This window comes from Phoca vitulina, unplaced genomic scaffold (assembly GCF_004348235.1).
Source record: "Phoca vitulina isolate PV1807 unplaced genomic scaffold, GSC_HSeal_1.0 scaffold122, whole genome shotgun sequence".
In the NCBI taxonomy this organism is placed as follows: domain Eukaryota; kingdom Metazoa; phylum Chordata; class Mammalia; order Carnivora; family Phocidae; genus Phoca; species Phoca vitulina.
This window is the reverse complement of record NW_022589825.1, coordinates 232,896-259,573: the sequence shown is the minus strand read 5'-3', so window position 1 is coordinate 259,573 and position 26,678 is coordinate 232,896. Positions and strand designations below refer to the sequence as shown.

Genomic DNA, 26,678 nt, shown 5'->3' with positions numbered 1-26,678 from the left:
CACACACACACACACACACACACACACACACACACACACACACACACAGTGGAATATTACTCAGCCATTAAAAAGAATGAAATCTTGCCATTTGCAACAACATGGATAGAGCTAGAGAGTATAATGCTAAATGAAATAAGTCAGTCAGAGAAAGACAAATACTATATTACCTCCCTCGTATGTAGAATTTAAGAAACAAAACAAAGGGCAAAAGAGACAAACCAAAAAATAGGCCCTTAAATACAGAAAACAAACTGATGGTTACCAAAGGAGAGGTGGGTGGTGGGTAGGTCAAACAGGTGAAGGGGATTAAGAGTACACTTATCATGATGAGCACTGAGTAATGTATAAAACTGTTGAATCACTGTATTGTACACCTGAAACTAATAGAACACTGTATGCTGTGATGAGCACCAGGTGATGTACGGAACTGTTAAATTATTATATTGTACACCTGAAACTAATATAACACTGTATGCTAACTGGAATTAAAATAAAAATTTAAAGTAAAAAAATTAAAAATAATATAGCACTGCATGTTAAGTATACTGGAATTAAAAAAATTTTAAAGGAAAAATGTTAAAAAAATTAAACAATAAACAAAAAAGTAAACAATAAATAAAACTAGTTTTCCTCTCCAACTCTTCCACCACTACACATTTAAGCCATTACCACGTTTCCTGTTTAATTGAATAATGCCAGCATACTTTTAAATGCCAAAGTCAGAAACCTGGATAGTATCCTTCACTTTTGTTCCCTCACTTCCCTCAATCTCATCAATAACCAATTCCTGAGAACCCAACCTTTTAATTGTCTTCCACCTCTGTCTATTTTTTTCCAGTCCTACTGTCTGTTATTGCCCTGGTTCAGGTTCAGGACCTCTCCCCCCGGCAGTCACCTCACTCCTGGAATAATGTGAAAAGTTACCTGCTGGCCTCACTATATCATGTATTGTTCCCATCTAGTAGATTAATTTTTTCAAAATATGAAATCTTATAAAATCACTGCCACTCAGTATTTTATTTCTTTCTCCTATAGGCCTGTGAGATAGGTACTGTTAGAAAAAAATTTTTCTTTTTTTTTAGGGGGATGATGTAGTGGAGAAGAAACCATCACCTTCTCCAGGATAAAAAGGAACTTTGAGTTATTTACATATGCACTTTTAGCAGCTTGCAGCCTTGTTACCATGGAATGCTGAGAGAATAAACAAGAAGTACATCTTTAGGTTATTTAGAAGATAGGAGTCCAAGATCTTATGTAGGATAATTACTGTAAAAAATGTCAATTATGCATAAATTCATTTCAGTTTTAATTTAAATCACAAGGAATGTATTTTGGAACTTAAAAATGTTGTTCAAAAATTCCTCTGAATTGGGGCGCCTGGGTGGCTCAGCCGTTAAGTGTCTGCCTTCGGCTCAGGTCATGATCCCAGGGTCCTGGGATCGAGCCCCACGTCGGGCTCCCTGCTCGGCGGGAAGCCTGCTTCTCCCTCTCCCACTCTCCCTGCTTATGTTCCTGCTCTCGCTAACTCTCTCTCTGTCAAATAAATATAAATCTTAAAAAAAAATTCCTCTGAATTACAATGTTCATAAGGGGCCAAGAAATTGATGAAAATAAATAATAAGCATTCTTGTGCTGCCAGATAAATTAATACATTTTTAAAAGTGACTTCCTGAGAATAGAGAAAATAACTAAGGAATGGCATTTGAAGGTTGACATAGATTTAGGAACAACCTGATTTTTAGAATATGATAAAGATAGCCTTTCAAATTCAGGAGAAAGAGCTAAATAATTTTTTAAAAGTCATGTTGCTCTATACCATGCTGACTTGGATACCAGCCAATCTATGTAGTTTCTGGACCCAGACTTCTCAACCTGAGGGACAAGAGTTCATTGCCATCCTCATCCTCATCAGGAAGTGTCATTAAGTGAACCTCCATACATGCACAACATAGTATGGCCATCATAATGTGAATGTATAGATACTGATAAGTAGGTCTCATCAATTCATAGGGAGGACACATGGAAAAGTAGGTAAATTGGAGCTAGAATCTCAGGCGTGACACACTACAGTGTTAAAAGGCATTGCATAAAATTTTTGAACCTGTTTTTTCATCTGTAAATTTAGAATAATATCTACAACATAGGTATAAGTCCATGGTTCTAAATGTAAAAAGCACAAATAGAAAGCACTCACTATATTTCTAGCACTGAGCTAGGTTTAAGAGGACACAACTGACCTGTTGGAAATGACGTTTTGGCTAAGTAGACAAAACCCATTGACATGAACATATTTTGATGATGATTATAGACTACAAGGTAAAGGACAAAAAAAAGTTTAGAGAAAGTAACAGTCTTCATGACCTGGTTTAGTCTGAAAAGACTAGATTTTGGGTAAACCCCAAACCATAGTCCTGGCAATGGTGAGGCGGAATAGATACTCTCATGCATTGTTGATGGTATAACCTCTTAGGAGCAAAATCTGGAAATATTTCTAATAATTAAAATGTGTTCAATTTTTGTATTGAGGTGAAATTCACATAAAATAAAATTAACTATTTTAAGTGTATAATTCAGTGGCATTTAGAATACTCACTTTGTTGCACAACTGTTCACTTCTATCTGGTTCCAAAAGATTTTTATTACCCCCCCAAAGGATGCCCTTTACCAATTTACCCATTGTGTCCTGTCTCCAGCCCTAACAACCACTAATTTATTTTTTGTCTTTATGGATTTACATATTCTTGACATTTGATATAAATGGAATCATCCAATATGTGACCTTTCATGTTTGGCTTCTTTCACTTAGCATAATTTTTTTCAAGGTTCATCCACATTGTAGCATGTTACCAGTATTTCATTCCTTTTTAGGGCTGAATAATATTCCACTGTGTGAATATACTGCATTTTGTTTATCAACTCATCATGTCCATCCGTTGATGGACATTTGGGTTGTTTCCATTTTGAGTTTTATTTTTTGAATAACATGAGGTAGGGGTCTAATCTCATTCTTGTGCATGTGGATATCCAGTTGTCTCATCACCATTTGTTGAAGAGCTTATTCTTTCTCCCATTGAATGGACTTGTCACCCTTGCCCACATTCAATTGACAATAGATGTATGGGTTTATTTCTGGACTCTCAGTTCTATCTACATGTCTATTCTTATGCCAGTAGTACACTGTTTTACTATAAATTTGTAGGGTTTTAAAATAAGAAAGTGTGAGTCTTCTTACATTTTTTTCAGTATATTTTGTCTATTTGGGATTTCTTGCAATTCCATATGAATTTTACTCTCAGCTTTTCCATTTCTCAAAAATAGACTTTTCTTATTTTGATAGGAATTGCATTCGATCCTTTGACTGCTTTGGGAATTATTGTCATCTTAACAAATATTGAGTCTTCCAATCCATGAACATGGACCATCTCTCCATTTATTTAGGTCTTGTTTAATTACTTTCAGCAATTTTGTAATTTTCAGTGTACAAATCTTGAGATACCTTGGTTAAATTTATTAAGTATTGTATTCTGTTTTGTGCTTTTGTACATAGAATTGTTTTCTTAACTTCATTTTTGGATTGCTTATTCCTAGTATATAGAAATACAACCAATTTGGAATAGCTGATCTTGTATCCAGCAATTTGCCAAGTTCATTTATTAGTCCTAGTAGACTTCTTGCATATTCTTTAGCATTTTCTATATATAGGATCATGCCATTGGCAAATAAAGATAATTTCACTTCTTTCTTTCCAATTTGGATTCAATTATTTTTTTCTTGCTTAATTTCTCTGGCTGGAACTTCCAGTACAAAACTGATGAAAACAAACATCCTTGTCTTATTTGTGATCTCACATGGAAAGCTTTCAATCCTTCACTATAGAGTATGATCTAGCATTGAGTCGTTCATAAATGCCTTTTATTATGTGGAGACAATCTGCTTATATTCCTAGTTTGTTGAGTGTTTTTATTATGAAAGGGTATTGGAGTTTGTCAAATGCTTTTTTGCTGTATCAATTGAGATGATAATGTGTTTTTCCCTTTCTTATATTAATGTAATATAAGACTTTGACATTGATTTTCATATATTGAATAACCCTTAAATTTTGTGGGTAAACCCCAATTCATCATGATGTAAAATCCTTTTAATATTCTGCTGGCTTAGTTTGCTAGTATTTTGTTGAGGATTTTGCATCAATATTCATCAGGACTTTGGAGGTGATGGATAAGTTTATGGTATGCATTGTGGTAAATAAACAAACCAACAAAAATACGTACATACCACATGATCCAGCACTTTTATTACCTAATATTACCATGGAGATATATGCACACAGGTGCACAGGAAAGCATAGATAAATGTTTATTATGGCATTGCTTGTAAGAACCAAAATATTGGAAATAGCGTAAGTCATCAAAAGGGAAAGGTCAAATAAACTGTGGTCTATCTATACCAAGAAAACTATACAATAATTAAAAAGAATGAGATTCTTATATTAAAGCACCCCCAGGGATACTGTTGAGTGAAAACAGTAGGGCAATAGATGTAATATTATAATATTTAGTTAAAATGCAAAACAGAAATATATAGATTTCTAGATGGATATCCATCAAACTGATGTGTTTAATTGTGGGAAGGGGACTGAAATTGGAGGTGTGGGTAAAGCAGTATATTAAGATGAACTAGGTTATCTCAGTGGATTTTAAGCAGTTTATTACTCATTCACGTCATAGTTTGATGAGAGTTATTGGTTCTCCTGCATGGCTCTGCTCCATTGATTATTCAGGTATCTAGCCTGCATTCATCTCAGTCATGTGTTCCAGATGGCACACATGGTTTCCAAGGTTACTGAAAGGAGACGGAAAGATCACCCAGCATTGTTTAAAAGCCTTAGAAGTGTCTTATATTATGTTTGGTGGCCCCAACACATGTGCAAGGGAAGTTGGAAAATGTAAGAGATCACATACTTTTTGATCAAGCAATCCTACTTTCCAAAATCTATTCTATAGAAATATAAGCACCAGTAATTTGAATATATGTGCAAACATGTAAATTGCAGACAGCATTGTTTTTAGTGGGCAAAGTATAGAAATAACTTAAATGTTGAGTGACAGGGGAATGATTTTAACAGCATACGGTACATTCATACTATAGAAAGTAGATTCATTGGTATTTGTATTTACAGACCTCTGAAAAGTCCTATAAGACTTCCATGCTGAGAAAAAGAGACACAAGATAAGTAACTCAAAGTCATATAAAGAAATAAACAACAACAGTAAAGGTAGCTACATAGGTAAATATAAAAGCAAATAGTTTTTCATTTTCATATTTGGTTTAAACTCCTTTTTATCTATATGACTTAAAAGACAAATGCATAAAACAATAATTATAAAGCTATGTTAATATGCACACTCACCATTTATCCTTTTTCAGCTGAGTTGTGCAGGAGTCTCCTTATAATGGTTTATGATTCCTAGTTAAGGGCTCCTGAAAGTCACAATGTAATATAATATATAGTTAAAATGAAAAACAGAAATACATAAATTTCTAGATGGATATCCATTGAACTGAGAAGTGTTTAACTGTAGGGAGGAGATTTAACCATTTACATTGGAGGTATGGTTAAAGCAGTATATTAAAATGAACTAGGTAATTCATTATTTATGACAATATTATTTGTGACAGTAGCAACATAAAGGTACATAATGTCTTTTTTTTAAGATTTTATTTATTTGAGAGAGAGCAAGAGAGAAAGCACGAGCTGGGTGGGGAGGGGCAGAGAGAGAAGCAGACTCCCTGCTGAGCAGGGAGCCCAACATGGGGCTCCATCTCAGGACATTGAAACCATGAGCCAAAGGGAGATGCTTAACTGACTGAGCCACCCAGGCACCCCTAGATACATAATGTCTTTACTTAACAATATTCCTATATTGATGCTTCAATATAAGAATCTCACTCTTTTTAACTATTGTGTAGTTTTCTTGGCATAGAGAGACCACTTTTTATTTGACCTTTCCCTTTTGATGACCTAGGCTATTTCTAACATATTGGCACTTAAAATGACACAGTAAATATCCATCTATGCTTTCCTGTGCGTGTGCGTACATATATCTCTATGGTAATGCAAAGCAGTGGAAGTGCTGGGTCATATGGTATGTACATATTTTTACTGGTTTGTTTATCTTTTTCTTTTCCATCTGTAAAAGCTATTGGAGTTATAGAGATATTTTCCCATTATCCATCATGGTATTGAAAATATTTCCTCACAGGCTATTTCTTGTCTTTGGACCTTTTATATATTTTTTTTCCTTTATAACTTCTGGATTTTTTTTCATGCTTAAGAAGATAATGACATCACAAGATTATACATGTTTTAGCTAATTTTCATTGTCATATTTTATTCTTGTTCTTCACATTTACTTTCTTTCTCTTTTTTTTTTAAAGATTTTATTTTTAAGTAATCTCTACCATCCATCGTGGGGCTCGAACTTACAACCCCAAGCTCAGAGTCATATGTTGCACCAGCTGAGCCAGCCAGGAGCTCCTTGTTCTTCACATTTTCATCTTCAATCCACCTGGGATGTATTTTTGTGTATGTGGTGAATAAGAATCTATGTCCATTTCCTTCTGATTGGATAGCACATGTACTTGATTTTTAGGTTTAAAAAAAATCCTTGCAAATATGTGAAATCCTTAAATAAAAAATATTTATAGCTAAACATTTGCTCAGCACTATGATTATTTCCTTAGGACAAATTCCAAACAGTAGAATTATTGGGTCATGGTATATGCAATATATACAGCATTTGGTACTTACTGTGAATAGAAGCAAAAAAAAAAAAAAAAAAAAAGGATATAGCAATTTACTCTCAACGAGTATGAGAATGCCTACATCCTCAATAAAATTGAGTATTGTAAGCAAACATTTGTCTATTTGATAGACAAACTTGTTGTTTTATTTTTCACTTGGTTTTTCGCCTCCTACCAAGGCTGAGTAATGTTTATTGTTCACATATATTTACTTGTTAGATACACAGTTTTCAGGCTATGATAACCACCATTTTGACTTTCAGGAGCCCCTAATTATGAATTGTAAACCATTTGGCTCTTTGATTGTAAGGAGACTTCTGCACTGCTCAGCTGAAACAGGGTCTATGGTGAGAGTATATGAAGCAATAATGGAGACCATGATATCATGGGAAACCCCAAATGAAGGGCCAGGGCGAAATGCAGAGATTCTGATTCAGAGTAAGAGTATCAGTGTGTATGGGGACATATGTGTCCAAATTTTGCATTTTTAATAAGCACTCCAGGGCGCCTGGGTGGCTCAGTTGGTTAAGCGACTGCCTTCGGCTCAGGTCATGATCCTGGAGACCCAGGATCGAGTCCCGCATTGGGCTCCCTGCTCAGCAGGGAGTCTGCTTCTCCCTCTGACCCTCCCCCCTCTCATGTGCTCTCTCTCTCTCAAATAAATAAATAAAATCTTTAAAAAAAATTAAAAAAAAATAAGCACTCCAGATGATTATAATGTAAGGAGCTGTTAGAGACATCAGTTATACAATGTTACAATAATTTTATAGACTGAATATGGGAAATAATCCCTTTCCTGCTGGGTCCTATTTGAAAATGCAAATTATAGTTTGTAGTGAAATAGATTATTGCCATCTTATGCAATCAGAAGTAAAACTGGGCCAAGAACACTAGATTCTAACTAAGTAAACATTTATTAAATACCCACTATATGTAAGTCACTAATCAAAAGAAGTATAATGAAATATATGATATGGTGTTTACTTTGAGATGCAAAATGCAAGCAGTCCAATTAGGAAATAATGCTTAAGTGTGTGTGTGTATATATATATACATATATATGTAATATATATGTATATATATGTGTGTGTATATATATGTCTTTTGTAAGACTAAAAATATATATATACACACATACATATGCACTAAATATATATACAATACATATTGTACATATATACACTAAAAAGTACATATACATATATTTCTATATATGTATATATATAATATATGTTATATATATTATATATATATTAGTCTTACAAAGAATTTTCACATGTTTCAGGAAGGAAAGTAATAGAAAGATGGGAATTGCTTTCTTAGATCTATTTTCTGCATTGTTTTGTGCAATTTATACCTGTCCCCTGACAGTCTTCTGAACCAGTAGGGCAGGCCTGCCAGGAGCCTTCAGGGAGAGATCATCTCACAAGAGAAGGAAGACAAAACCTTAGTCCTTAGACCTAAGGCAACTCTGACTACCGTTTTTGTTTTTTTTTTTTTATTCAAACTTGCACCTTGGTCCAACTCCCAAAACGGCCTCATCATGTCTGACTCGTATTTAGAGGAGGGGTCCTGGGATTGAAAACAGAAGGGGCTGTTTTGCTAAGAACCCTGCAAGGCAGCATGGCCCAAGCCGTCTCACTTGTGTGAAGGGTCACTAGGAAGCAGAGAGGCTTCAGAAGACAGAGTAGGGGTTCGACCCACTGGGGAGTCCAGGAAAGTGAGTGGGTTTTGGCACCTGAGGACTCCGGTGCACCAGGAGCAGTGAGGGCCAGCAGAGAGCAAAGGGCCCAGCAGGCAGGGCAGAACCCAGGGGAGGAGAAGCGTGGGGCTCAACAGCAGATGACTGGCATGAAGCCCCCAGGGCCCTGCCTCCTAATGGACTTGTTCCTGAGCACAGGGAAGTCGTGTCAGGGCCCTCCCTCCAATAACTGATGCTCTGTGGTGGGTTGGGGTTCTGTATGCGCAGAGGGTAACCAAGCACAGCTCGGAGTCACCTCCTTTCTTCCTGACAGCAGCCCTGCGAGGCAAATGTTTTCCCCGTGAAAAAGACGGAGTCTTAAGCAAGTATATCTGTAATAATTGCCAGTTTTATTCCTCTGGCTAAGAGATCCAGAGGTAATTTGAAGTTTACATTTCTTTTTTATAGTTCTGTTGTCAAAAGTTTATTGTTTTACTGCCCTTCAAAGGTGATTGACAAGTTTTTTTGTGTCTGTTTATTTTAGGTTTTTTTTTGTGACACAATACACACACATACACACACATATATATTCATTTTGTGGAAAATGAGAAGATGCAGATAGCCAAAAAAGAAATAAAATACAGATCACACAGAGGTTCACCGTTAACCTTTCGGTGTATAATAATTCAGACTTTTTCTTTTGCATTTTGTCATATATAAATGTACATATAAAGTGTGTATATGTATATACATATATACACACATATACACACACACTGTTTTGCAACTTACTATTTTCACTTTACAATATAAATGAGCATCTTCCCATGCAAATGAATGAAACATCCTTATTAAATGAGTGAGATGGTCAAAAGATGAGATGTTGGTAACAGGAGTCATATGCAAATCAAAGGAACACTGAAGGATAGGAGTAAAATGGTAGCAATATTTAGCAAGAAAATGCAGACAAAAAGAAGCCACTGGTGGTAATATTAATAACAGAAAATAGTTGAATTCAGGGGAGAAATGCATTAAATGGGATAAGGACGGTCCCGGGAATGCCTATGGTTAGAATGCAGAGCCCTAAATTTCTTTCTCAGACCCCTTATCTCTTCCAAACACCTTTCCATCTCATCTCCCTCCCTTGTCATTTCTTCATCTTTAAAGTGCCTATAGTCTATGTCCTCTTTAAATTCCTCGAGAGACTGAAGCAGCCTTTGCCTAAAATTCCCTTCTGTTTGCTGGCGTTCAAATTCTCCATAGGGGCGTTCTTCCTCTCTCTTTGGCACGCTGCACTTGGGCTTTCCTTCATTTTCTTTGCAGGGTTTTTGCATGATGTTGTTTCCAGCTTAAGTCCGGGGAGAAAATGTAGAGCAAATTGCTTCGTTTCTTTTGATTCAGGTTTGTCAGTTTCTCTTTGTAGCAAGATACTCGCCTAATCTCCCACCCCTGCCACACAGGTCCAGCCCTCTGAAGTTCGAGATGCCGCCCCTTCCTCCCGCACCCCCACCACTCCGCCTCCTTTCCCCTCCCTCTGCAACCCACCATTTCCCCAGCATACAAGGCTAATGGCCTCTCTGACGCGCGCGGGAGAAAGGGAGCTGACCGGTGGTTGAGCTGTGAGGCCGCAAATTTTACCCAGCTCCCGCCCTTCCCAACTCCCACCCTCAGAGACCTGGGCTAAGTGCCTCCCTCACACTCACCTGTGAGGATTCAGGATAGTTTCCTCTTTTTCTTGCCTCGAGATGTCTGTGAATACAGACCCTTGGACCTGGAGACAGAAAGGAAGGGGGCGGGGAGGAGGGAGCTCTCTGTGGATCCACCAGCCCCAGAGACAAGACACTCATCATCTTGAGTCCGGGATCCTCACAACCGTCGTCGCCCCAAATTTCCTACCTCCTGGTTCCCCCTCGTGTCCCTATCCCTTCCTCCTGGATCCCTGCCTCCACACCCCCCCCCACCCCTCACCCTCTGGCCTAGTCATTGCGAGGGCTGTTGTCCCCTCGGCCCCCCTGCCACCCCCGCATGACCCACAGACAGGCACCGAATGAGAGGAAATATTTTCAAATTATGTCTAAATTTCTGCCTCCACCCCAGGATTCTAGCCGTTCCCCACACAACAGTCCACACCTCATTTCCTCAACGGAATTGGAGAAAGAGGAGGATAAACGGAAAGCTTGCCAATCTGAGAGAAGCCGATGATTTCTAAACTATCACTAAATCTGTGGGTGTCTCTCAGGAGACTCCCACCTACTCCCCCCACCGTCCTTTTAAAAAATACAATCATCTCCCAACGAGTTTGCAGGGATTTGGGCAAAGTGAGCCTGGCCCTATTCCAGTCACTAGATTCAGCCACTACCACCCCCAGGGGTCCCAGCGGTTTCCTCAAACCAACCTTCTGAGATTTAAGGAATTTAAGTCCTTCTCTTGGCCACAAGCACGAACGCCTACAGGACAGTAAGGGGCTGGTACCCAGAGGAGAAAGAAGCCCGGGAATATAACGACTTCGCGGCAGCTCCTGGTCACGTGAGGATTATGTCATCCTCCAACTCTGGTCCCCACTTTCCCCTCCCACCAGCTGTGCTGCAGAAGTGGAACGACTTTCCAACCTCCCACCTCCCCACGACACCAGGCCCTGTCACTCACTTTTGTCACTGCTAATTCCAGAGGTCAAGAGTGGCCCCTTCTCCCCGTGGCTGGAATTTGCCTTTCTCTGATTACCAGAGAAGTGCTGCATCTTCCTATAGTCATATTAACCACTGTTACTTTTTAGTGGTTGTGTTGAGAGGATTACTCATCCTCTTCTAAGCTAGAACAACAGGAATGTAGCTGTTTTCCCTCCATCCGCCCACCCACCCCCCAGTCACAAATAGCCACCATTTGCCTTGCTGTTCAATTCTTGAAATCAAATTAGAGGGGGTGGGGTAAATTAGGAAAGGAAGTAATGATTGAGATTGTGGTTTTTTACTATTGTTCTGATAATTTCCTACTCTTCCATTTTTTCCATCAATTTATTATATTCTTTTATTAATCAGAAATAAAATAACAATAAAAAAGCCCGAGGATAAGAGGGAAAAAAGACCCAGCCACCTGTTTCTGCTGCTGAGTCATTAGATAAATATAGACCCTCCAGGCAGACACATTTTTGGAAGTTTAAAACATACAGGGCAACTGGAGGCTACTACCCTTCTGAGGAGCCCCTAGGCAAGTGAAGCCCTTTCGTTAGGTGAACTACCGAGGCCATAATCCAACAGCACTTTGCCCTTAGACTTTCAGATCTCAAAAATCAGTCATAAAACTGCTAGTTTGATCTCAGTATCATGCTCTCTGTTTGTACTATGCAGTTTTATTTCTTTATTTCCTATATCCAAAAGATCCCACCTTTCCTCAATACTCTTATTGAGAATCAAATAGTTTTTCATTTCTCCCAGACACCGTCATCTTATTTATGTTTTCTTAGACCTCATTCAGCCACACTGAGGAATTAGGACTAACAGAAACTGGCCATATTACCAATTTTTTTGTTGCTAAGGATTTTGGTACTAATCTAAGTGGATTAGTTGTTGTTGATATGTTAGTTTGAAACATATACAACAGAAAGAGGAATATGTTCTTTTTAAATATTTATTTAAATTAATTTAATTAACATGCTGTATTATTAGTTTCAGAGGTAGAATTCAGTGATTCATCACTTGCATACAACACCCAGTGCTCTTACTTCAAGTGCCCTTCTTAATACCCATCACCCAGTTACCCCATCCCCCCACCCACCTCCCTTCCAGCAACCCTTAGTTTGTTCCCTAAAGTGTCTCTTATGGTTTGCCTCCCTCTGTTCCTATTTTATTTTTCCTTCCCTTCCTCTATGTTCATCTATTTTGTTTCTTAAATTCCACATATGAGTGAAATCATATAGTATTTGTCTTTTTCTGACTGACTTATTTACTTAGCATAATGCCCTCTAGTTCCATCCATGTCATTGCTAGTGGCAAAATTTCATTCTTTTTGATGGCTGAGTAATATTCCATTATATATATGGTGTGTGTGTGTGCATATATATATATATATATGAATATTGGTTATATATGTGGTATCTTTATCCATTCTCTCTCTATATATAATATATGTTGGTATATATATATTACACATATACAATAGATATATCAATATCTATTATATATCTATATCTATGTCTATATCTATAGAGAATGGATAAAGATACCACATCTTCTTTATCCATTCATCTTTTAATGGACATCTGGGTTTTTTACATATTTTGGCTATTGTGGACATTGCTGCTATAATCATTAGGGTGCATGTGCCCCTTCGAATCACTATGTTTGTATCTTTGGGGTAAATACCCAGTAGTGCAATTGCTGGGTCATAGAGTAGCTCTATTTTTAACTTTTTGAGGAACCTCCATACTATCTTCCAGAGTGGCCGCACCAGTTTGCATTCCCACCAACAGTGCAAGAGGGACCCCCCTTTCTCTGCATCCTCACCAACATCTGTTGTTTCCTGAGTTGTTAATTTTAGCCATTCTGACAGATGTGAGGAGGTATCTCATTGTGGTTTTTTTAAAAATTTTTTTTATTGTTATGTTAATCCCCATACATTACATCATTAGTTTTAGATATAGTGTTCCATGATTCATTGTTTGTGCATAACACCCAGTGCTCCATGCAGAACGTGCCCTCCTCAATACCCATCACCAGGCTAACCCATCCTCCCAACCCCCTCCCCTCTAGAACCCTCAGTTTGTTTTTCAGAGTCCATCATCTCTCATGGTTCTTCTCCCCCTCCGATTTCCCCCCCTTCATTCTTCCCCTCCTGCTACATTCTTCTTCTTCTTTTTTTCTTTCTTAACATATATTGCATTATTTGTTTCAGAGGTACAGATCTGAGATTCAACAGTCTTGCACAATTCACAGCGCTTACCATAGCACATACCCTCCCCAGTGTCCATCACCCAGTCACCCCATCCCTCCCACCCCACCCCCCACTCCAGCAACCCTCATGCACTCCTGGGTATTTACCCCAAAGATACAAAAGTAGGGACCCGAAAGGGTACGTGCACCCTGATGTTTATAGCAGCAATGTCCACAATAGCCAAACTGTGGAAAGAGCCAAGATGTCCATCAACAGATGAATGGATAAAGAAGATGTGGTATATATATACAATGGAATATTATGCAGCCATCAAAAGGAATGAGATCTTGCCATTTGCAACGACGTGGATGGAACTGGAGGGTATTATGCTGAGCGAAATAAGTCAAACAGAGAAAGACATGTATCATATGACCTCACTGATATGAGGAATTCTTAATCTCAGGAATCATTGTGGTTTTGATTTGGATTTCCCTGATGCCAAGTGATGTTGAGCATTTTTTCATATGTCTGTTGGCCATGTGTATGTCTTTTCTAGAGAAATGTCTGTTCATGTGTTCTACCCATTTCTTGACTGGATTTTTTTGGGGGGGTTTTGGGTGTTGAGTTTGATAAGTTCTTTATAGATTTTGGATACTAGCCCTTTATCTGATACGACATTTGCAAATATCTTCTCCCATTCTATAGGTTGCCTTTTAGTTTTGTTGACTGTTTCCTTTGCAAAAAGAAATGTGTTCTTAAAACTTATGAAAAGTTGCCACTAACCAGTTTGATGTAAATGATTCCAGAAAATACTTAAAGAGAAGAGGTCTTAAGAGTGCAGCATTGTTGTCGCAGTTATTACAAAATGCTAAGTTGTGATAAAGGCATAAGATTTATTGATGGGGTGGGGAATTCCTGAATCCTCTGTGAACAGCTTTTCATGCAGATGGTTAGACTCATGGTTTTCAGCTGGCTGGAAGGATCCAGGTGCTGAAGATTTTAGCATTGTGGTAAGAAGCATAGCTTTGAGCAGATCTGAGTTTGAATTAATTGCATTTACTTACGTATTGTATAACCTTGGATCTAAAACTTGGATATTAAAACGTCCCTGTGTCTCATCTATAAAATGAGGCTAATGCTTCATAGAGTTGTTGGGATTAAATGATATAATTTATATAAAGCATTTAGTACATGACTGAAAAATACCAAGTGCTCCAATAAATGACAGGTCTCAATGATTACCTCCTAAAGATCTCAGGAATCCTTCCAGTTTCCACTCTAGCTCTACTGCCACTCCCCTAATGCAAACAGCCATAAACTTCGGGACAGCCACAACATTTACTGGTCTCTTTGCCTTACATCTTGCTATTTTCCAATAGGATGATAATTCCAAGTAACAGATATGATCATATCACTGCCCTGAATTATTTTATTTCATCCTCCAACAATCTTACTAGATAGGAATGTCTTTAGTTGATCTTCTGAACATTTCATGGAATACATCTCCATTTCCTTTTTAAAGATTTATTTGTTTATTATTTTAGAGAGAGAGAGAGTGAGGAGGAAGGGCAGAGGGAGAGGGAGAGAGAGAATCTCAAGCAGACTTCCTGCTGAGTGCAGAACTATGGGGCTCTATCTCACAACCCTGAGATCATGACCTGAGCCTACCTGAGCGGAAACCAAGAGTTGGATGCTTAACCAACTGAGCTACCCAGGTGTCCCTACATCTCCATTTCTTTTTGTTTCTTTTTTAAAAAAGATTTTATTTATTTATTTTGACAGAGAGAGAGAGGGAGCACAAGCAGGGGGAGGGGCAGGCAGAGGGAGAAGCAGGCTCCCCCTGAGTAAGAAACCCAATGCTGGACTCGATCCCAGGATCCTGGCATCATGACCTCAGCCGAAGGCAGACACCTAACCGACTGAGCCACCCAGGCATCCCTCTACATCTCCATTTCTAAGTAAAAGCTTGTATGAAAATACATGCAAATGCAAGCAAAGTAAGATATTGAGTTAGATTTGACTTGTTTGCCTAGTGTTGACTGATGGGACTCACAAGTGAGGACAAAGAGGCATTATGTATCATAAAAAGAAACTCCAACAATTGGGACCAGATACCTTCAAAAAAGCTTGCCAAAAGGCATCCAAGCCAGCTCTACTACCTACAACAATCATCCTAGTCTTCCCTCCCCCAAGTCATTATAAGGAGACAGGTAAGGGTAAGAGGTAAAGAAATGTGGGAACCATTGACTTTGCAGGGAGGTCATTGTTGTTCATAATAACACCAGTGATACTTACAACTTTTTTAATACTTCTTATGTACTGCCTAATTCTTCTAAGCACTTTTCATATACTAACTAAATTAATACTTATAATGTTATTATTAGGAAACTAAGGAGTACAGAGGTTAAGTAGCTTGCCCAAAGTCACAGAGTAAATAGTAGATATAGAATTTTTTTATTATGTTATGTTAATCACCATACATTACATCATTAGTTTTTGATGTAGTGTTCCATGATTCATTATTTGCGTATAACACCCAGTGCTCCATTCATTACGTGCACTCTTTAATACCCATCACCAGGTTAACCCATCCCCCCCACTCCCCTCCCCTCTAGAACCCTCAGTTTGTTTCTCAGAATCCATAGTCTCTCATGGTTCGTCTCCCCCTCCAATTTCCCTGCGGATATAGAATTTTAACTAAGGTACTATGACTCCAGGGTTGGCACATGGTGAAAGTCAATTCTATCACTTTTTCATGGATGAGAGCAAGAGTATAGATTCTTCCCTCTTTTAAACCAAGTGGAGGTGGAAACTCCAAGAGAATCACATAGAGAGAGAGGTCTGTGAGAAGGGGATACTGCTGTACAATCCCAGTTAGATCACTGTGTATCCTGTTGATCCAAAAGAGATGGCAAGGTGAAAATAGAGACATAGTGTACTCCTACCTTTGCTATGGCAGGATGGGTGAATTTTCCTGTGGGTTAGGTGGACACCTGGCTGACTTGCTGGTTCCTTTTCCAATATGACTTTACATCGGGTGAAGGAAATCTATAAGCAACCTGTTCTAGAATTGTACAAAATATGCTAAAATAAACCAAATGACAAAAGTTATGGGCAGACTGGGATCAGGCATATACTCCTGCTTTGAAAAACCAGATAACTAGACAAATATATCAAACAACTACAATTGTTTTCAGACTCTGTACAACTGAGAGCACAATGGTGTGGTCCCTGACAGAAGAGAAAGAATCAGGGTGAGATCTATGATTGCTTTGGACTTTGACTAATGGCACCCACTTGTACTGACAGATTTAAGGGATAAATAGACAAAAATAGTAAGAAATTTTGATATACCACTTTCAATAATAGAATAAGCAAGCAAAAGTTAAAGGAGATGGAACCTACCAGCTAGCATATGCCATATGCTAAGCAATTAAAAGCTTCAATAGAATTTTTAAAAGATTGACACTATACAAAGTATATTCTGTGATCACAACAGAGTGAAATTAGAAATTAATAATGGAAAGAAATTTGGACGAATGGATAAAGAAACTGTGTCCATATATACAATGGAATATTACTCAGCCATCAGAAAGGATGAATACCCACAATTTGCATCGACATGGATGGAACTGGAGGGGATTATGCTAAGTGAAATAAGTCAAGCAAAGAAAGTCAATTATATGGTTTCACTTATATGTGGAACATAAGGAATAGCATGGAGGACATTAGGAGAAGAAAGGGGGAAATGAAGGGGGGAATCAGAGGGGGAGATGAACCATGAGAGACTATGGACTCCGGGAAACAAACTGAGGGTTTCAGGGGGAGGGGGTGGGGTGATGGGTTAGCTTGGTGACGGGTATTAAGGAGGGCACGTATTGCATGGAGCCCTGGGTGTTATACACAAATAATGACTCATGGAACACTACATCAAAAACTAATGATGTACTGTATGGTGGTTAACATAACATAACAAAATAAAATAAAAATAAAAATAAAAATAAAAAAATAAAAAATAAAAGACATTTGGATATTCATCCTTTCTGATGGCTGAGTAATATTCCATTGTATATATGGACCACATCTTCTTTATCCATTCATCTGTTGAAGGGCATCTCGGCTCTTTCCACAGTTTGGCTATTGCAGACATTGCTGCTATGAACATTGGGGTGCATATGGCCCTTCTTTTCACTACATCTGTGTCTTTGGGGTAAATACCCAGAAGTGCAATTGCTGGGTCATAGGATAGCTCTATTTTTAAATTTTTGAGGAACCTCCACACTGTTTTCCAAAGTGGCTGTACCAACTTGCATTCCCACCAACAGTGTAAGAGGGTTCCCCTTTCTCCACAACCTCTCCAACATTTGTTGTTTCTTTCCCTGTCCATTTTTGCCATTCTAACTGGTGTAAGGTGGTATCTCAATGTGGTTTTGATTTGAATTTCCCTGATGGCTAATGATGATGAACATTTTTTCATGTGTCTGTTAGCCATTTGTATGTCTTCTTCAGAGAAGTGTCTGTTCATGTCTTCTGCCCATTTTTTGACTTGATTATTTGTTTTTTGGGTGTTGAATTTGAGAAGTTCTTGAGAAGGTCTTGGAAATCAGCGCTTTGTCTGTAGTGTCATTTGCAAATATCTTCTCCCATTCTGTGGGTTGCCTCTTTGTTTTGTTGACTGTTTCCTTTGCTGTGCAGGAGCTTTTTATCTTGATGAAGTCCCAAAGGTTCATTTTTGCTTTTGTTTCACCAGCCTTTGGAGATGTATCTTGAAAGAAGTTGCTGTGGCCAATGTCAAAGAGATTACTGCCTATGTTCTCCTCTAGGATTTTGATGGGTTCCTGTCTCACATTGAGATCTTTCATCCATTTTGAGTTTATCTTTGTGTATGGTGTTAGAGAATGGTCGAGTTTCATTCTTCTGTATATAGCTGTCCAATTTTCAGCCATCAGAAGGGATGAATACCCAACTTTTACATCAACATGGATGGGACTGGAGGAGATTATGCTAAGTGAAATAAGTCAAGCAGAGAAAGTCAATTATCATATGGTTTCACTTATTTGTGGAACATAAGGAACAGCATGGAGGTCACTGGGAGAGGGAAAGGAAAAATGAAGGGGGCGAAATCGGAGGGGGAGATGAACCATGAGAGACTATGGACTCTGAGAAACAAACTGAGGGTTTTAGAGGGGAGGGGGATGGGGGGATGGGTTAGCCTGGTGATGGGTATTAAGGAGGGCACGTACTGCATGGAGCACTAGGTTTTATACAAAAACAATGAATCGTGGATCACTACATCAAAAACTAATGATGTATTGTATGGTGACTAACATAATAAAAAATAAAAATAAAAATAAAAGAAGAAATTTGGGAAGTTGAAAATATGTAGAAATTAAACAACACAATTTGAAATAATGAATGTCATAAGAAATCACAGGGAAATTAGGAAATAATTTGACACAAATGAAAATTAACTCACAACATACCATGACTTATGGGATTCATGTAAAATAGTGCTTAAAGTGAAATTTATATTTGCGTACATACATTGGAAAAAAAGAAAGATCTCAAAGCAGTACCTTCCACCTCATGAAATGAGAAAAAGAAGAGTGTAGTAAATCCAAAGGAACCAGAAGGAAGGAGATAATAAGAATTCGAGCAGAAATCAATGAAACAGAAAAGAGGAAAAAATAGAGAAATTCAACAAAACCAAAAATTGTTTCTTGAAAAAGAACAACAAAATTGCAGACTTTTAGTTAGACTGATTAAGAAAAAAAAAGAGAGAGGAGACTGTATTTACTAAAATCAGGAATGAAAGAGCAGCCACCGCTACTGCCTTTACAGAAATTTTAGAAAAAGACTGTAAGGGAATATACTATAAACAACTGCATGCCAATTAATTAAATAAATCGATGAAATTATCAAATTCCTAGAAAGACACAAACTACCAAAACAAACCCAAGAAGAAACAGAAACCCTGAATAGATTGATAACAAATAAATTGACGTAATAATTTTAAAACTTCCCAATAAGAAAAAAAAATCTCAAATGACTATACCAGTAAATTTTACCAAACATCTGAAAAGACATAATACCAATTCTTCCAAAAAGTGAAAAAGGAGACGGCATTTCCCCGATGCATTCTAAGTGGTCAATATCGCCCTGATCCCAAAACCAGACAAAGACATCACAAGAAAACTACAGGTCAATAACTTTTATGATATAGATACAAATATCCTTAATAAAATACTAGCAAGCTGAATTTAGAAACACATAAAAAGAATTATATACCATGACCGAGCAGAGTTAATCTCAAGAAAGTCAATATATGTATACACCATAGTAGTAGAATAAAAAACCCCACCACATTACCATTTCATGTCATTTCATTTCAGTGAACTGCACAAAGTTTTTTAAAAATACAACAGCTCTTCATAATAATAAAGAACACTCTCAAAAAAAGTAGGAATAGAGGGAACATCCTCAACCTGATGAAGGACATAAAGAAAAACCCACAGTTAGGGACACCTGGGTGGCTCAGTCGGTTAAGCATCTGCCATCAGCTCAGGTCATGATTCCAGGATCCTGAGATCGAGTCCCGCATTGGGCTCCCTGTTCCACGGGGAGCCTGCTTCTCCCTCTCCCTCTGCTGCTTTCCCTGCTAGTGCTCTCTCTCTCTGTGTCAAATAAATGAATAAAATCTTAAAAAAAAAAAAAAAAAAAAGAAAGAAAAACCCACAGTTAACATTACAGTTGGTGGCAAAAGACCGGATGATTTCTTCCTATGCGCAGGAGCAAGACATAGATGCCTGCTTTCACCACTTCTAGTCAGTACTGTACTGGAGGTTTCTGACAGGGCAATTAGGCAAAAACATGAAATCAAAAGGATCCAGATTGGAAAGGGAGAAGTAAATCCATCTTTATTTGTAGGCAACATGATCTTATACATAGAAAATCCAAAAAAAAAAAAAAAAATCCATAAGAAAGCTACCAGAACTAATAAATGAATTCAAAACTGCGGAGTATATAGATCAACACACAAAACCAGTAGTGTTTATATACACCTATGATGAACAATCTGAAAAGGAAATTAAGGAAACAATTCTATTTACAGTATCATCAAAAAGAATAAAATACTCCAGAAAATATTTAACAAAAAAGTGCAAAAATTATGTTCTGAAAATTACAAAGAATTATTGAAATACATTAAAGATCTAAATAAATGGAAAGACATTGCATATTCATGGATTGGAAGATTAAATTGTTAAAATGGCAATACTCCTCAAAGAGATCTACAGATTCAATGCAATCCCTACCAAAAGTTTAATGAGCTTTAAAAAGTTGGGGCACCTGGGTGGCTCAGTCGGTTAAGCATCTGCCTTCGGCTCAGGTCATGATCCTGGGGTCCTAGGATTGAGTCCCGCATCCGGCTCCCTGCTCAATGGGGAGTCTGCTTCTTCCTCTCCCCCTGCTCATGCTGGCGTGTGCACACTCACTCTCTCTCTCTCAAATAAGTAAAAAAAAAAAAAAAAACATGAAAAAGTAGATTTTCAATTATATAATGGAATTGCAAGGAACCTAGAATAACCAAAATAATCTTGTCAAAGAAGAACAAAGATGGAGGAATTACACTTCCTGATTTCAAATCTTACTACAAGGCTATAATAATCAAAACAGGGTGGTACTGGCAAAGGATAGACACACAAGTCAACGGGGCAGAATTGAAACTCCAGAAATAAACCCACATACTATGGTCATTTGATTTTTAGAATGGCACCAAGATAATTTGATGGGGGAGAAATCGAATTTTCAACAAATGGTATTGAGAGAATGGGATAATGACTTGCAAGAGAAAAACCATATACAAAAATTAACCCCAAATGTATCACAGACCTAAATGTAAGAAACAAAACTATAAAACCCTTAGAAGAGAACATAAGCATAAATCTTTGTGACCTTGGATTAAACAGTGGTTTCTTAGATATGACAACAAAAGCACAAAAAACTAAATTAAAAAAAAGGTAAATCAGACAACTGCAAAATTAAAAACTTTTACTTTTCTGAGGATATCATCAAGAAAATGAAAAGATACTCAACAGAATATGAAAAAAATTTCTAATCATCTATCTGACAATGAGCTTGTATCTAAAATATATAAGGAGCTATTATACTGAATAATAAAAAGACAAACCAATTAAAAATAAGCAAATGATCTGAATAGATGTATATCCAAAAAAAGTATAAATATGGCTGACAAACAAATGAAATGATGTTCAACATCATGATAGTCATTAGGAAAATGCAAATCAAAACCACAATGAAATATCACTTTATACCCATTAGGGTGGCTAACCAACCAACGTTGATGAGGATGCAGAAAATTTGGGACTCATTCATTGCTGATGGGAATATAAAATGCTGCAGCTGCTTTGGAAAACATTTTGGCAGTTCCTCAAAAAGTTAAATATAGAATTTGTATATGACCTAGCAATTTTACTCCTAGGTATATACACAGAGAAATGAAAACATATGTCCACATAGAAATTTGTTCATGAATGTTTATAATAGCCTTATTCATAATAGCCAAAACTTGGAAACAACTCAAACGTCCATCAACTGATAAATGGATAATTATAATGTGGTAGATTGGTGCAATGGAATATTATTTGGCAATAAAAATAAAGTACTAATACATGCTACAAAATGAATGAACCTTGAAAACAATACAGTAAGCGAAAGAAGACTGTCAAAAAGGACCACATTTTGTATGATTCCATTTCTATGAAATGTCCAGAATAGACAAATCTGTACAGATAGAAATTACACTTGATCTTAGCCAAAAGACCGAGAAGCAATATAGAGATAGAAATTAGATTAGTGGTTGCATAGGCTTGGGAGCTTGGGGAGAAATAGGGAGTTACTTCAAGTAGGTTTCCTTTAGAGGTAATTAAAATGTTCTAACATGGATTGTAGTAATAGTTGCACTATTCTGTGAACATATTAAAAAAAGCATTGACTTATACACTTTAAATTGGAGAATTAAATGATATATGAATTATATCTCAATAAAGTTTTTATTTAAGAAAGATCGATGAACACATGGCAATAGAAACTATTGAAATTGCATCACAGTAAAAAATAAATGAGGAGTGGATCAATATAAAGCAGTATAACTGGAAATAAGACTCAGACAAAGAAGAAAGTGTGTGAGACAAAATATATATTGAAAAATATAATGGCTGGGGTACCTGGGTGGCTCAGTCAGTTAAGCGTCCGACTCTTGATTTTGGTTCAGATCATGATCTCAGGGTTGTGAGATCAAACTGAGTGCAGAGTCTGCTTGAGATTCTCTGTCTCCCTCTGCCCCACCCCCAGCTCACGCTCTTTCTCTCTCTTAAATAAATAAAACCTTTTATTTTTTTATTTTTATTTTTATTTTTTTTAAAGATTTTATTTATTTATTTGACAGAGAGAGAGCTAGCGAGAGCAGGAACACAAGCAGGGGGAGTGGGAGAGGGAGAAGCAGGCTTCCCGCCGAGCAGGGAGCCCGATGTGGGACTCGATCCCAGGATCCTGGGATCATGACCTGAGCCGAAGGCAGACGCTTAACGACTGAGCCACCCAGGCGCCCTAAATAAAACCTTTTAAAAAAGAAAAATATAATGGCTGAAATAGTTCTAAATTTTATGATTATTATAAACTCACAGACCCAAGAAGCATAATAAACCTCCAGTAGGATAAACAAAAAGAATGTCACATCACTCCCATGTTCACTGCAGCATTATTTACATAGCCAAGCTATGGAAACAAACTAAGTGTTCATCAATGGATGAATAAATAAAGAAAATGTGGTATATATACACAATGGAATATTATTCAACTATAAAAATGAAAGAAATTCTGCCATCTGTGACAACATGGATGGACCTTGAGGGCATTATGCTAAGTGACATAAGTTAGAGAAAGGCAAATATGATATCATCTTACTTATATGTGGAATATTAAAAAAACAAAAAACAAAACCCCACCAAACTCATAAATACAGACAACGGATTGGTGGTTGCCAGAGGCATGGGTGGGGGGGGGGTAAGTGAGCAAAATGGGTGAAAATAGTCAAAAGGAAGTCAAAACTTCCAGTCATAAAATAAAAATGTCCTAGGGACAATGTACAGCATGGTGACTATAGTTAATAATACTGTATTGTGGAAAAAAAGAATGTAAAACATCTCATTCTTATTTTGATTACATGTTGAAATGATCGCATATTGTATATAAGGGGTAAATAAAATGTTATTAAAATGAAAAAAATGCTGTATTGTGTATTTTAAAGTTGCTAAGAGAGTAGATCTTAGAAGTTCTCACCCAAAGAAAAAAATCTGTATCCTGTCCTCATCGGTCAGTTTCCCCACTGAGCTGGTGGAGTGAGGTTTTAGCACTTTGTGAGCAAGATGATTCACTGGTAGTTGTTGGAAGTGGTTATAGGGAAAAAAAAGAATGGGCATGACAAAGAAAAAAATTGTAACTATGTGTGTTGATGAATGTTAACTAGACTTACTGTGGTATTATTTTGCAAAAACCAATATCAAATCATTATGTTATACACCTGGAACTAATATAATGTTATATGTCAATTATATCTGCACTTAAAAAAGAATGCCACATCAAAGTACATCATAATCAAAATCCTGAAAAGCAGTTACTAAGAGAAAATCTGAATAGAAACCACAGAAAAAGCTTATGTTATAGACAAAAATATAAATGTAAGCATGACTCCACACAACATCAGAATTTACAAGAAGACAATGAAACGACATCTTTAAAAGACTGAAAGAAAAAATGTAAACTGAGAATCTATATCCAGTGAAAATATCCTTTAAAAATCAAGATGAATAAAGGCTTTTCTCAACAAACAAAAGGTCAATGTATTTGCCATGGTGCTACTATAAGAAATATTAAAGGGAGTTTTGAGGTGGAAGAAAAATGACATCTGCTGGAAATGTGCCTTTACATAGAAGAAAGAAGTATACAGGAAATGGCATATATGTGGTTATATACATAGGGGGTTTGGAGACCAAAGAAGAGCTAATTTAGCAGTTCAAGCTCAAAAGCCAACTGCTGGCAGAATTCCTTCTTGCCTGGGCGAGGTCAGTCTTTTGTTTCATTCAGACCTTCAACTGATTAGATGAGGCCCACCCACATTATGGAGAGCAATAGCTTGAAGTCCACCAACTTAAATGTTAGTGTCATCCAAAAACACCCTCACAAAAACATTCAGAATAATGTCTCAGTCAATAGTAGAACCTACCATGGGAAGGAACAGTTAGAAAAATAGTTTATTTCGGGGTGCCTGGATGGCTCAGTTGGTGGAGCGTGTGACTCTTGGTCTCAGGGTTGTGAATTTGAGCCCCATGTTGGGTGTAGAGACTACTTAAAAGTAAAATCTTTTTAAAAAAAGAAAAATAGTGGGCGCCTGCATGGCTCAGTCTGCTAAGCGTCTGCCTTCGGCTCAGGTCATGATCTCAGGGTCCTGGGATCGAGCCCCACATCAGGCTCCCTGTTCAGCAGGGAGCCTGCTTCTCCCTCTCCCTCTGCCCCTCCCCCCTGCTTGTGCGTGCTCTCTCTCTCTCTCAAATAAATAAATAAAATCTTAAAAAAAATATTTGACTTAATATTTTAATATGAAGGCTTTATTCCTCCTCTAACCAGAGTGTACTTTCTGTGCTATCTGGACTTGCATGAATAGCACTTACAGAGTATGTTCTCTGACTACAAAAAGTTAATTAGTTAAAAATAAGAAATAAAAGATATCTAGAAAAAAACACCAATGTTTTAAATGACACTTGTGAATAATCCATGGGTCAAAAAAATTCAAGGCAAATTAGAAATATTTCAAACTCAGTGATAACATATTAGATTGGAGGATGTTGTTAAAACAATGCTTAGAGGAAAATCTGTACTTTTAAATGCCTATATTAGAAGAGACATTTAAAATTAATGATCTAAATTTCCATCTACAGAAGTTAGAGAAAAAAAGGATATGGTATCCAAAGTAAATAGAAGCAAAGAAATAGTAAAGTAAGGCAGAAAACAATGAAATAGAAAACTGATTTTTTTAAAAAGCAGAAAAAACAACAAAGCCAAATATTGGTTCTTTGAAAATACTATAAGATCATTAAACTTCTAAGAAATGAATCAAGAAAAAAAGAAGTCACAAATTACCAATATCAGGGTTGCAATAAGGCTAGCACCACACTTTGTACAGACATAGTAAGGAAATATTGCGAGCAACTTTATGCCAATAAAGTCACTGACACAGATGAATAAATGAAATGGTAAAATTACTTGAAAAGAAAAGCTTTCCAAACTAACTAAAGAAGAAACAAAATTTGAGTAAATTTTTTTAAAAGGAGGAAAAATATGTATTTTGCAAAAGAATCAGATTCTGGCTTGAACATATTCATGTATTTGTAAACTGATATTAAAATGCTCTCAAAAATGTTATTTAGGAAGGCACAATTTGGTAACATCAACTTTTCATTTATAGCTTTTTCTAAACAAGATCCCAAGAAACTGCCACTTTAATTTTTCCCCTCCAGTATTTTAAGTACTTCAAGGTTCAAACTGAACTGTAGGTAAAACTCTCATCCTCAAACTTAACTAAACTAAGAGTTAACAATACACTGGATAGTGAGTGGAATATGAAAGTACAGCCTACTTTATCAAAAGAGAAAAGTTCTTATGGTATTGGGTTTAGAGATTAGTAAAGAATTTGGGACAAAAGCTCTCATGACGGGGCGCCTGGGTGGCTCAGTTGGTTAAGCGACTGCCTTCGGCTCAGGTCATGATCCTGGAGTCCCGGGATCGAGTCCCGCATCGGGCTCCCTGCTCAGCAGGGAGTCTGCTTCTCCCTCTGACCCTCCTCCCTCTCATGTGCTCTCTCTCTCCTCTCATCCTCTCTCAAATAAAAAAAAAAAAAAAGCTCTCATGACGGTGGAAAATTAGAACTCTTGAAGTGGGTCGGCTTTTAATATCTAAGCTATAGAAACTAAATGCAGAAATATGAGATAACATTATAGTATCCTGAACATCAAAAAGTAACAGCTAAAGCATTACAAATAAGGTATGGTGATAACTGAGTTAGAAGAGCTCAGTTATCACTCTAGGCTAGAAACTAATCAGTAAAACTGTAATTTCTAATTTTAAAAGGTTTGACTTCATATTTAAATTTTTTTACAGTATATAAACTATATACAATGTTTTCCTATAACAAACTATAATGCTCAAGTCTATAAAAAGAACAGTTTATTTCAGAAATGCTCAAAAGCCC

At 37.1% G+C, this 26,678-nt stretch overlaps 1 protein-coding gene across 3 annotated transcripts in view; it reads right to left on the bottom strand.

Moving 5' to 3' along the window:
• The window catches only part of TCEAL7 (transcription elongation factor A like 7), a 38,187-nt gene extending 27,174 nt beyond the window's left edge, over positions 1–11,013 (bottom strand). Inside the window, exons 1-3 of one of the 3 annotated variants that reach the window (XR_004298635.1) lie at positions 10,884–11,013; positions 10,192–10,259; positions 5,414–5,484 (exon numbers count right to left, since the gene is read on the bottom strand). Coding sequence is in view for 1 of the 3 variants with exons in the window: in XM_032398926.1 (XP_032254817.1) it covers positions 9,520–9,822 (303 nt within the window). In the remaining 2 variants the exon portion in view is untranslated. The other 2 variants (XR_004298636.1, XM_032398926.1) reach the window with 2 other exon arrangements.
• Positions 11,014–26,678: the final 15,665 nt, after the last annotated feature.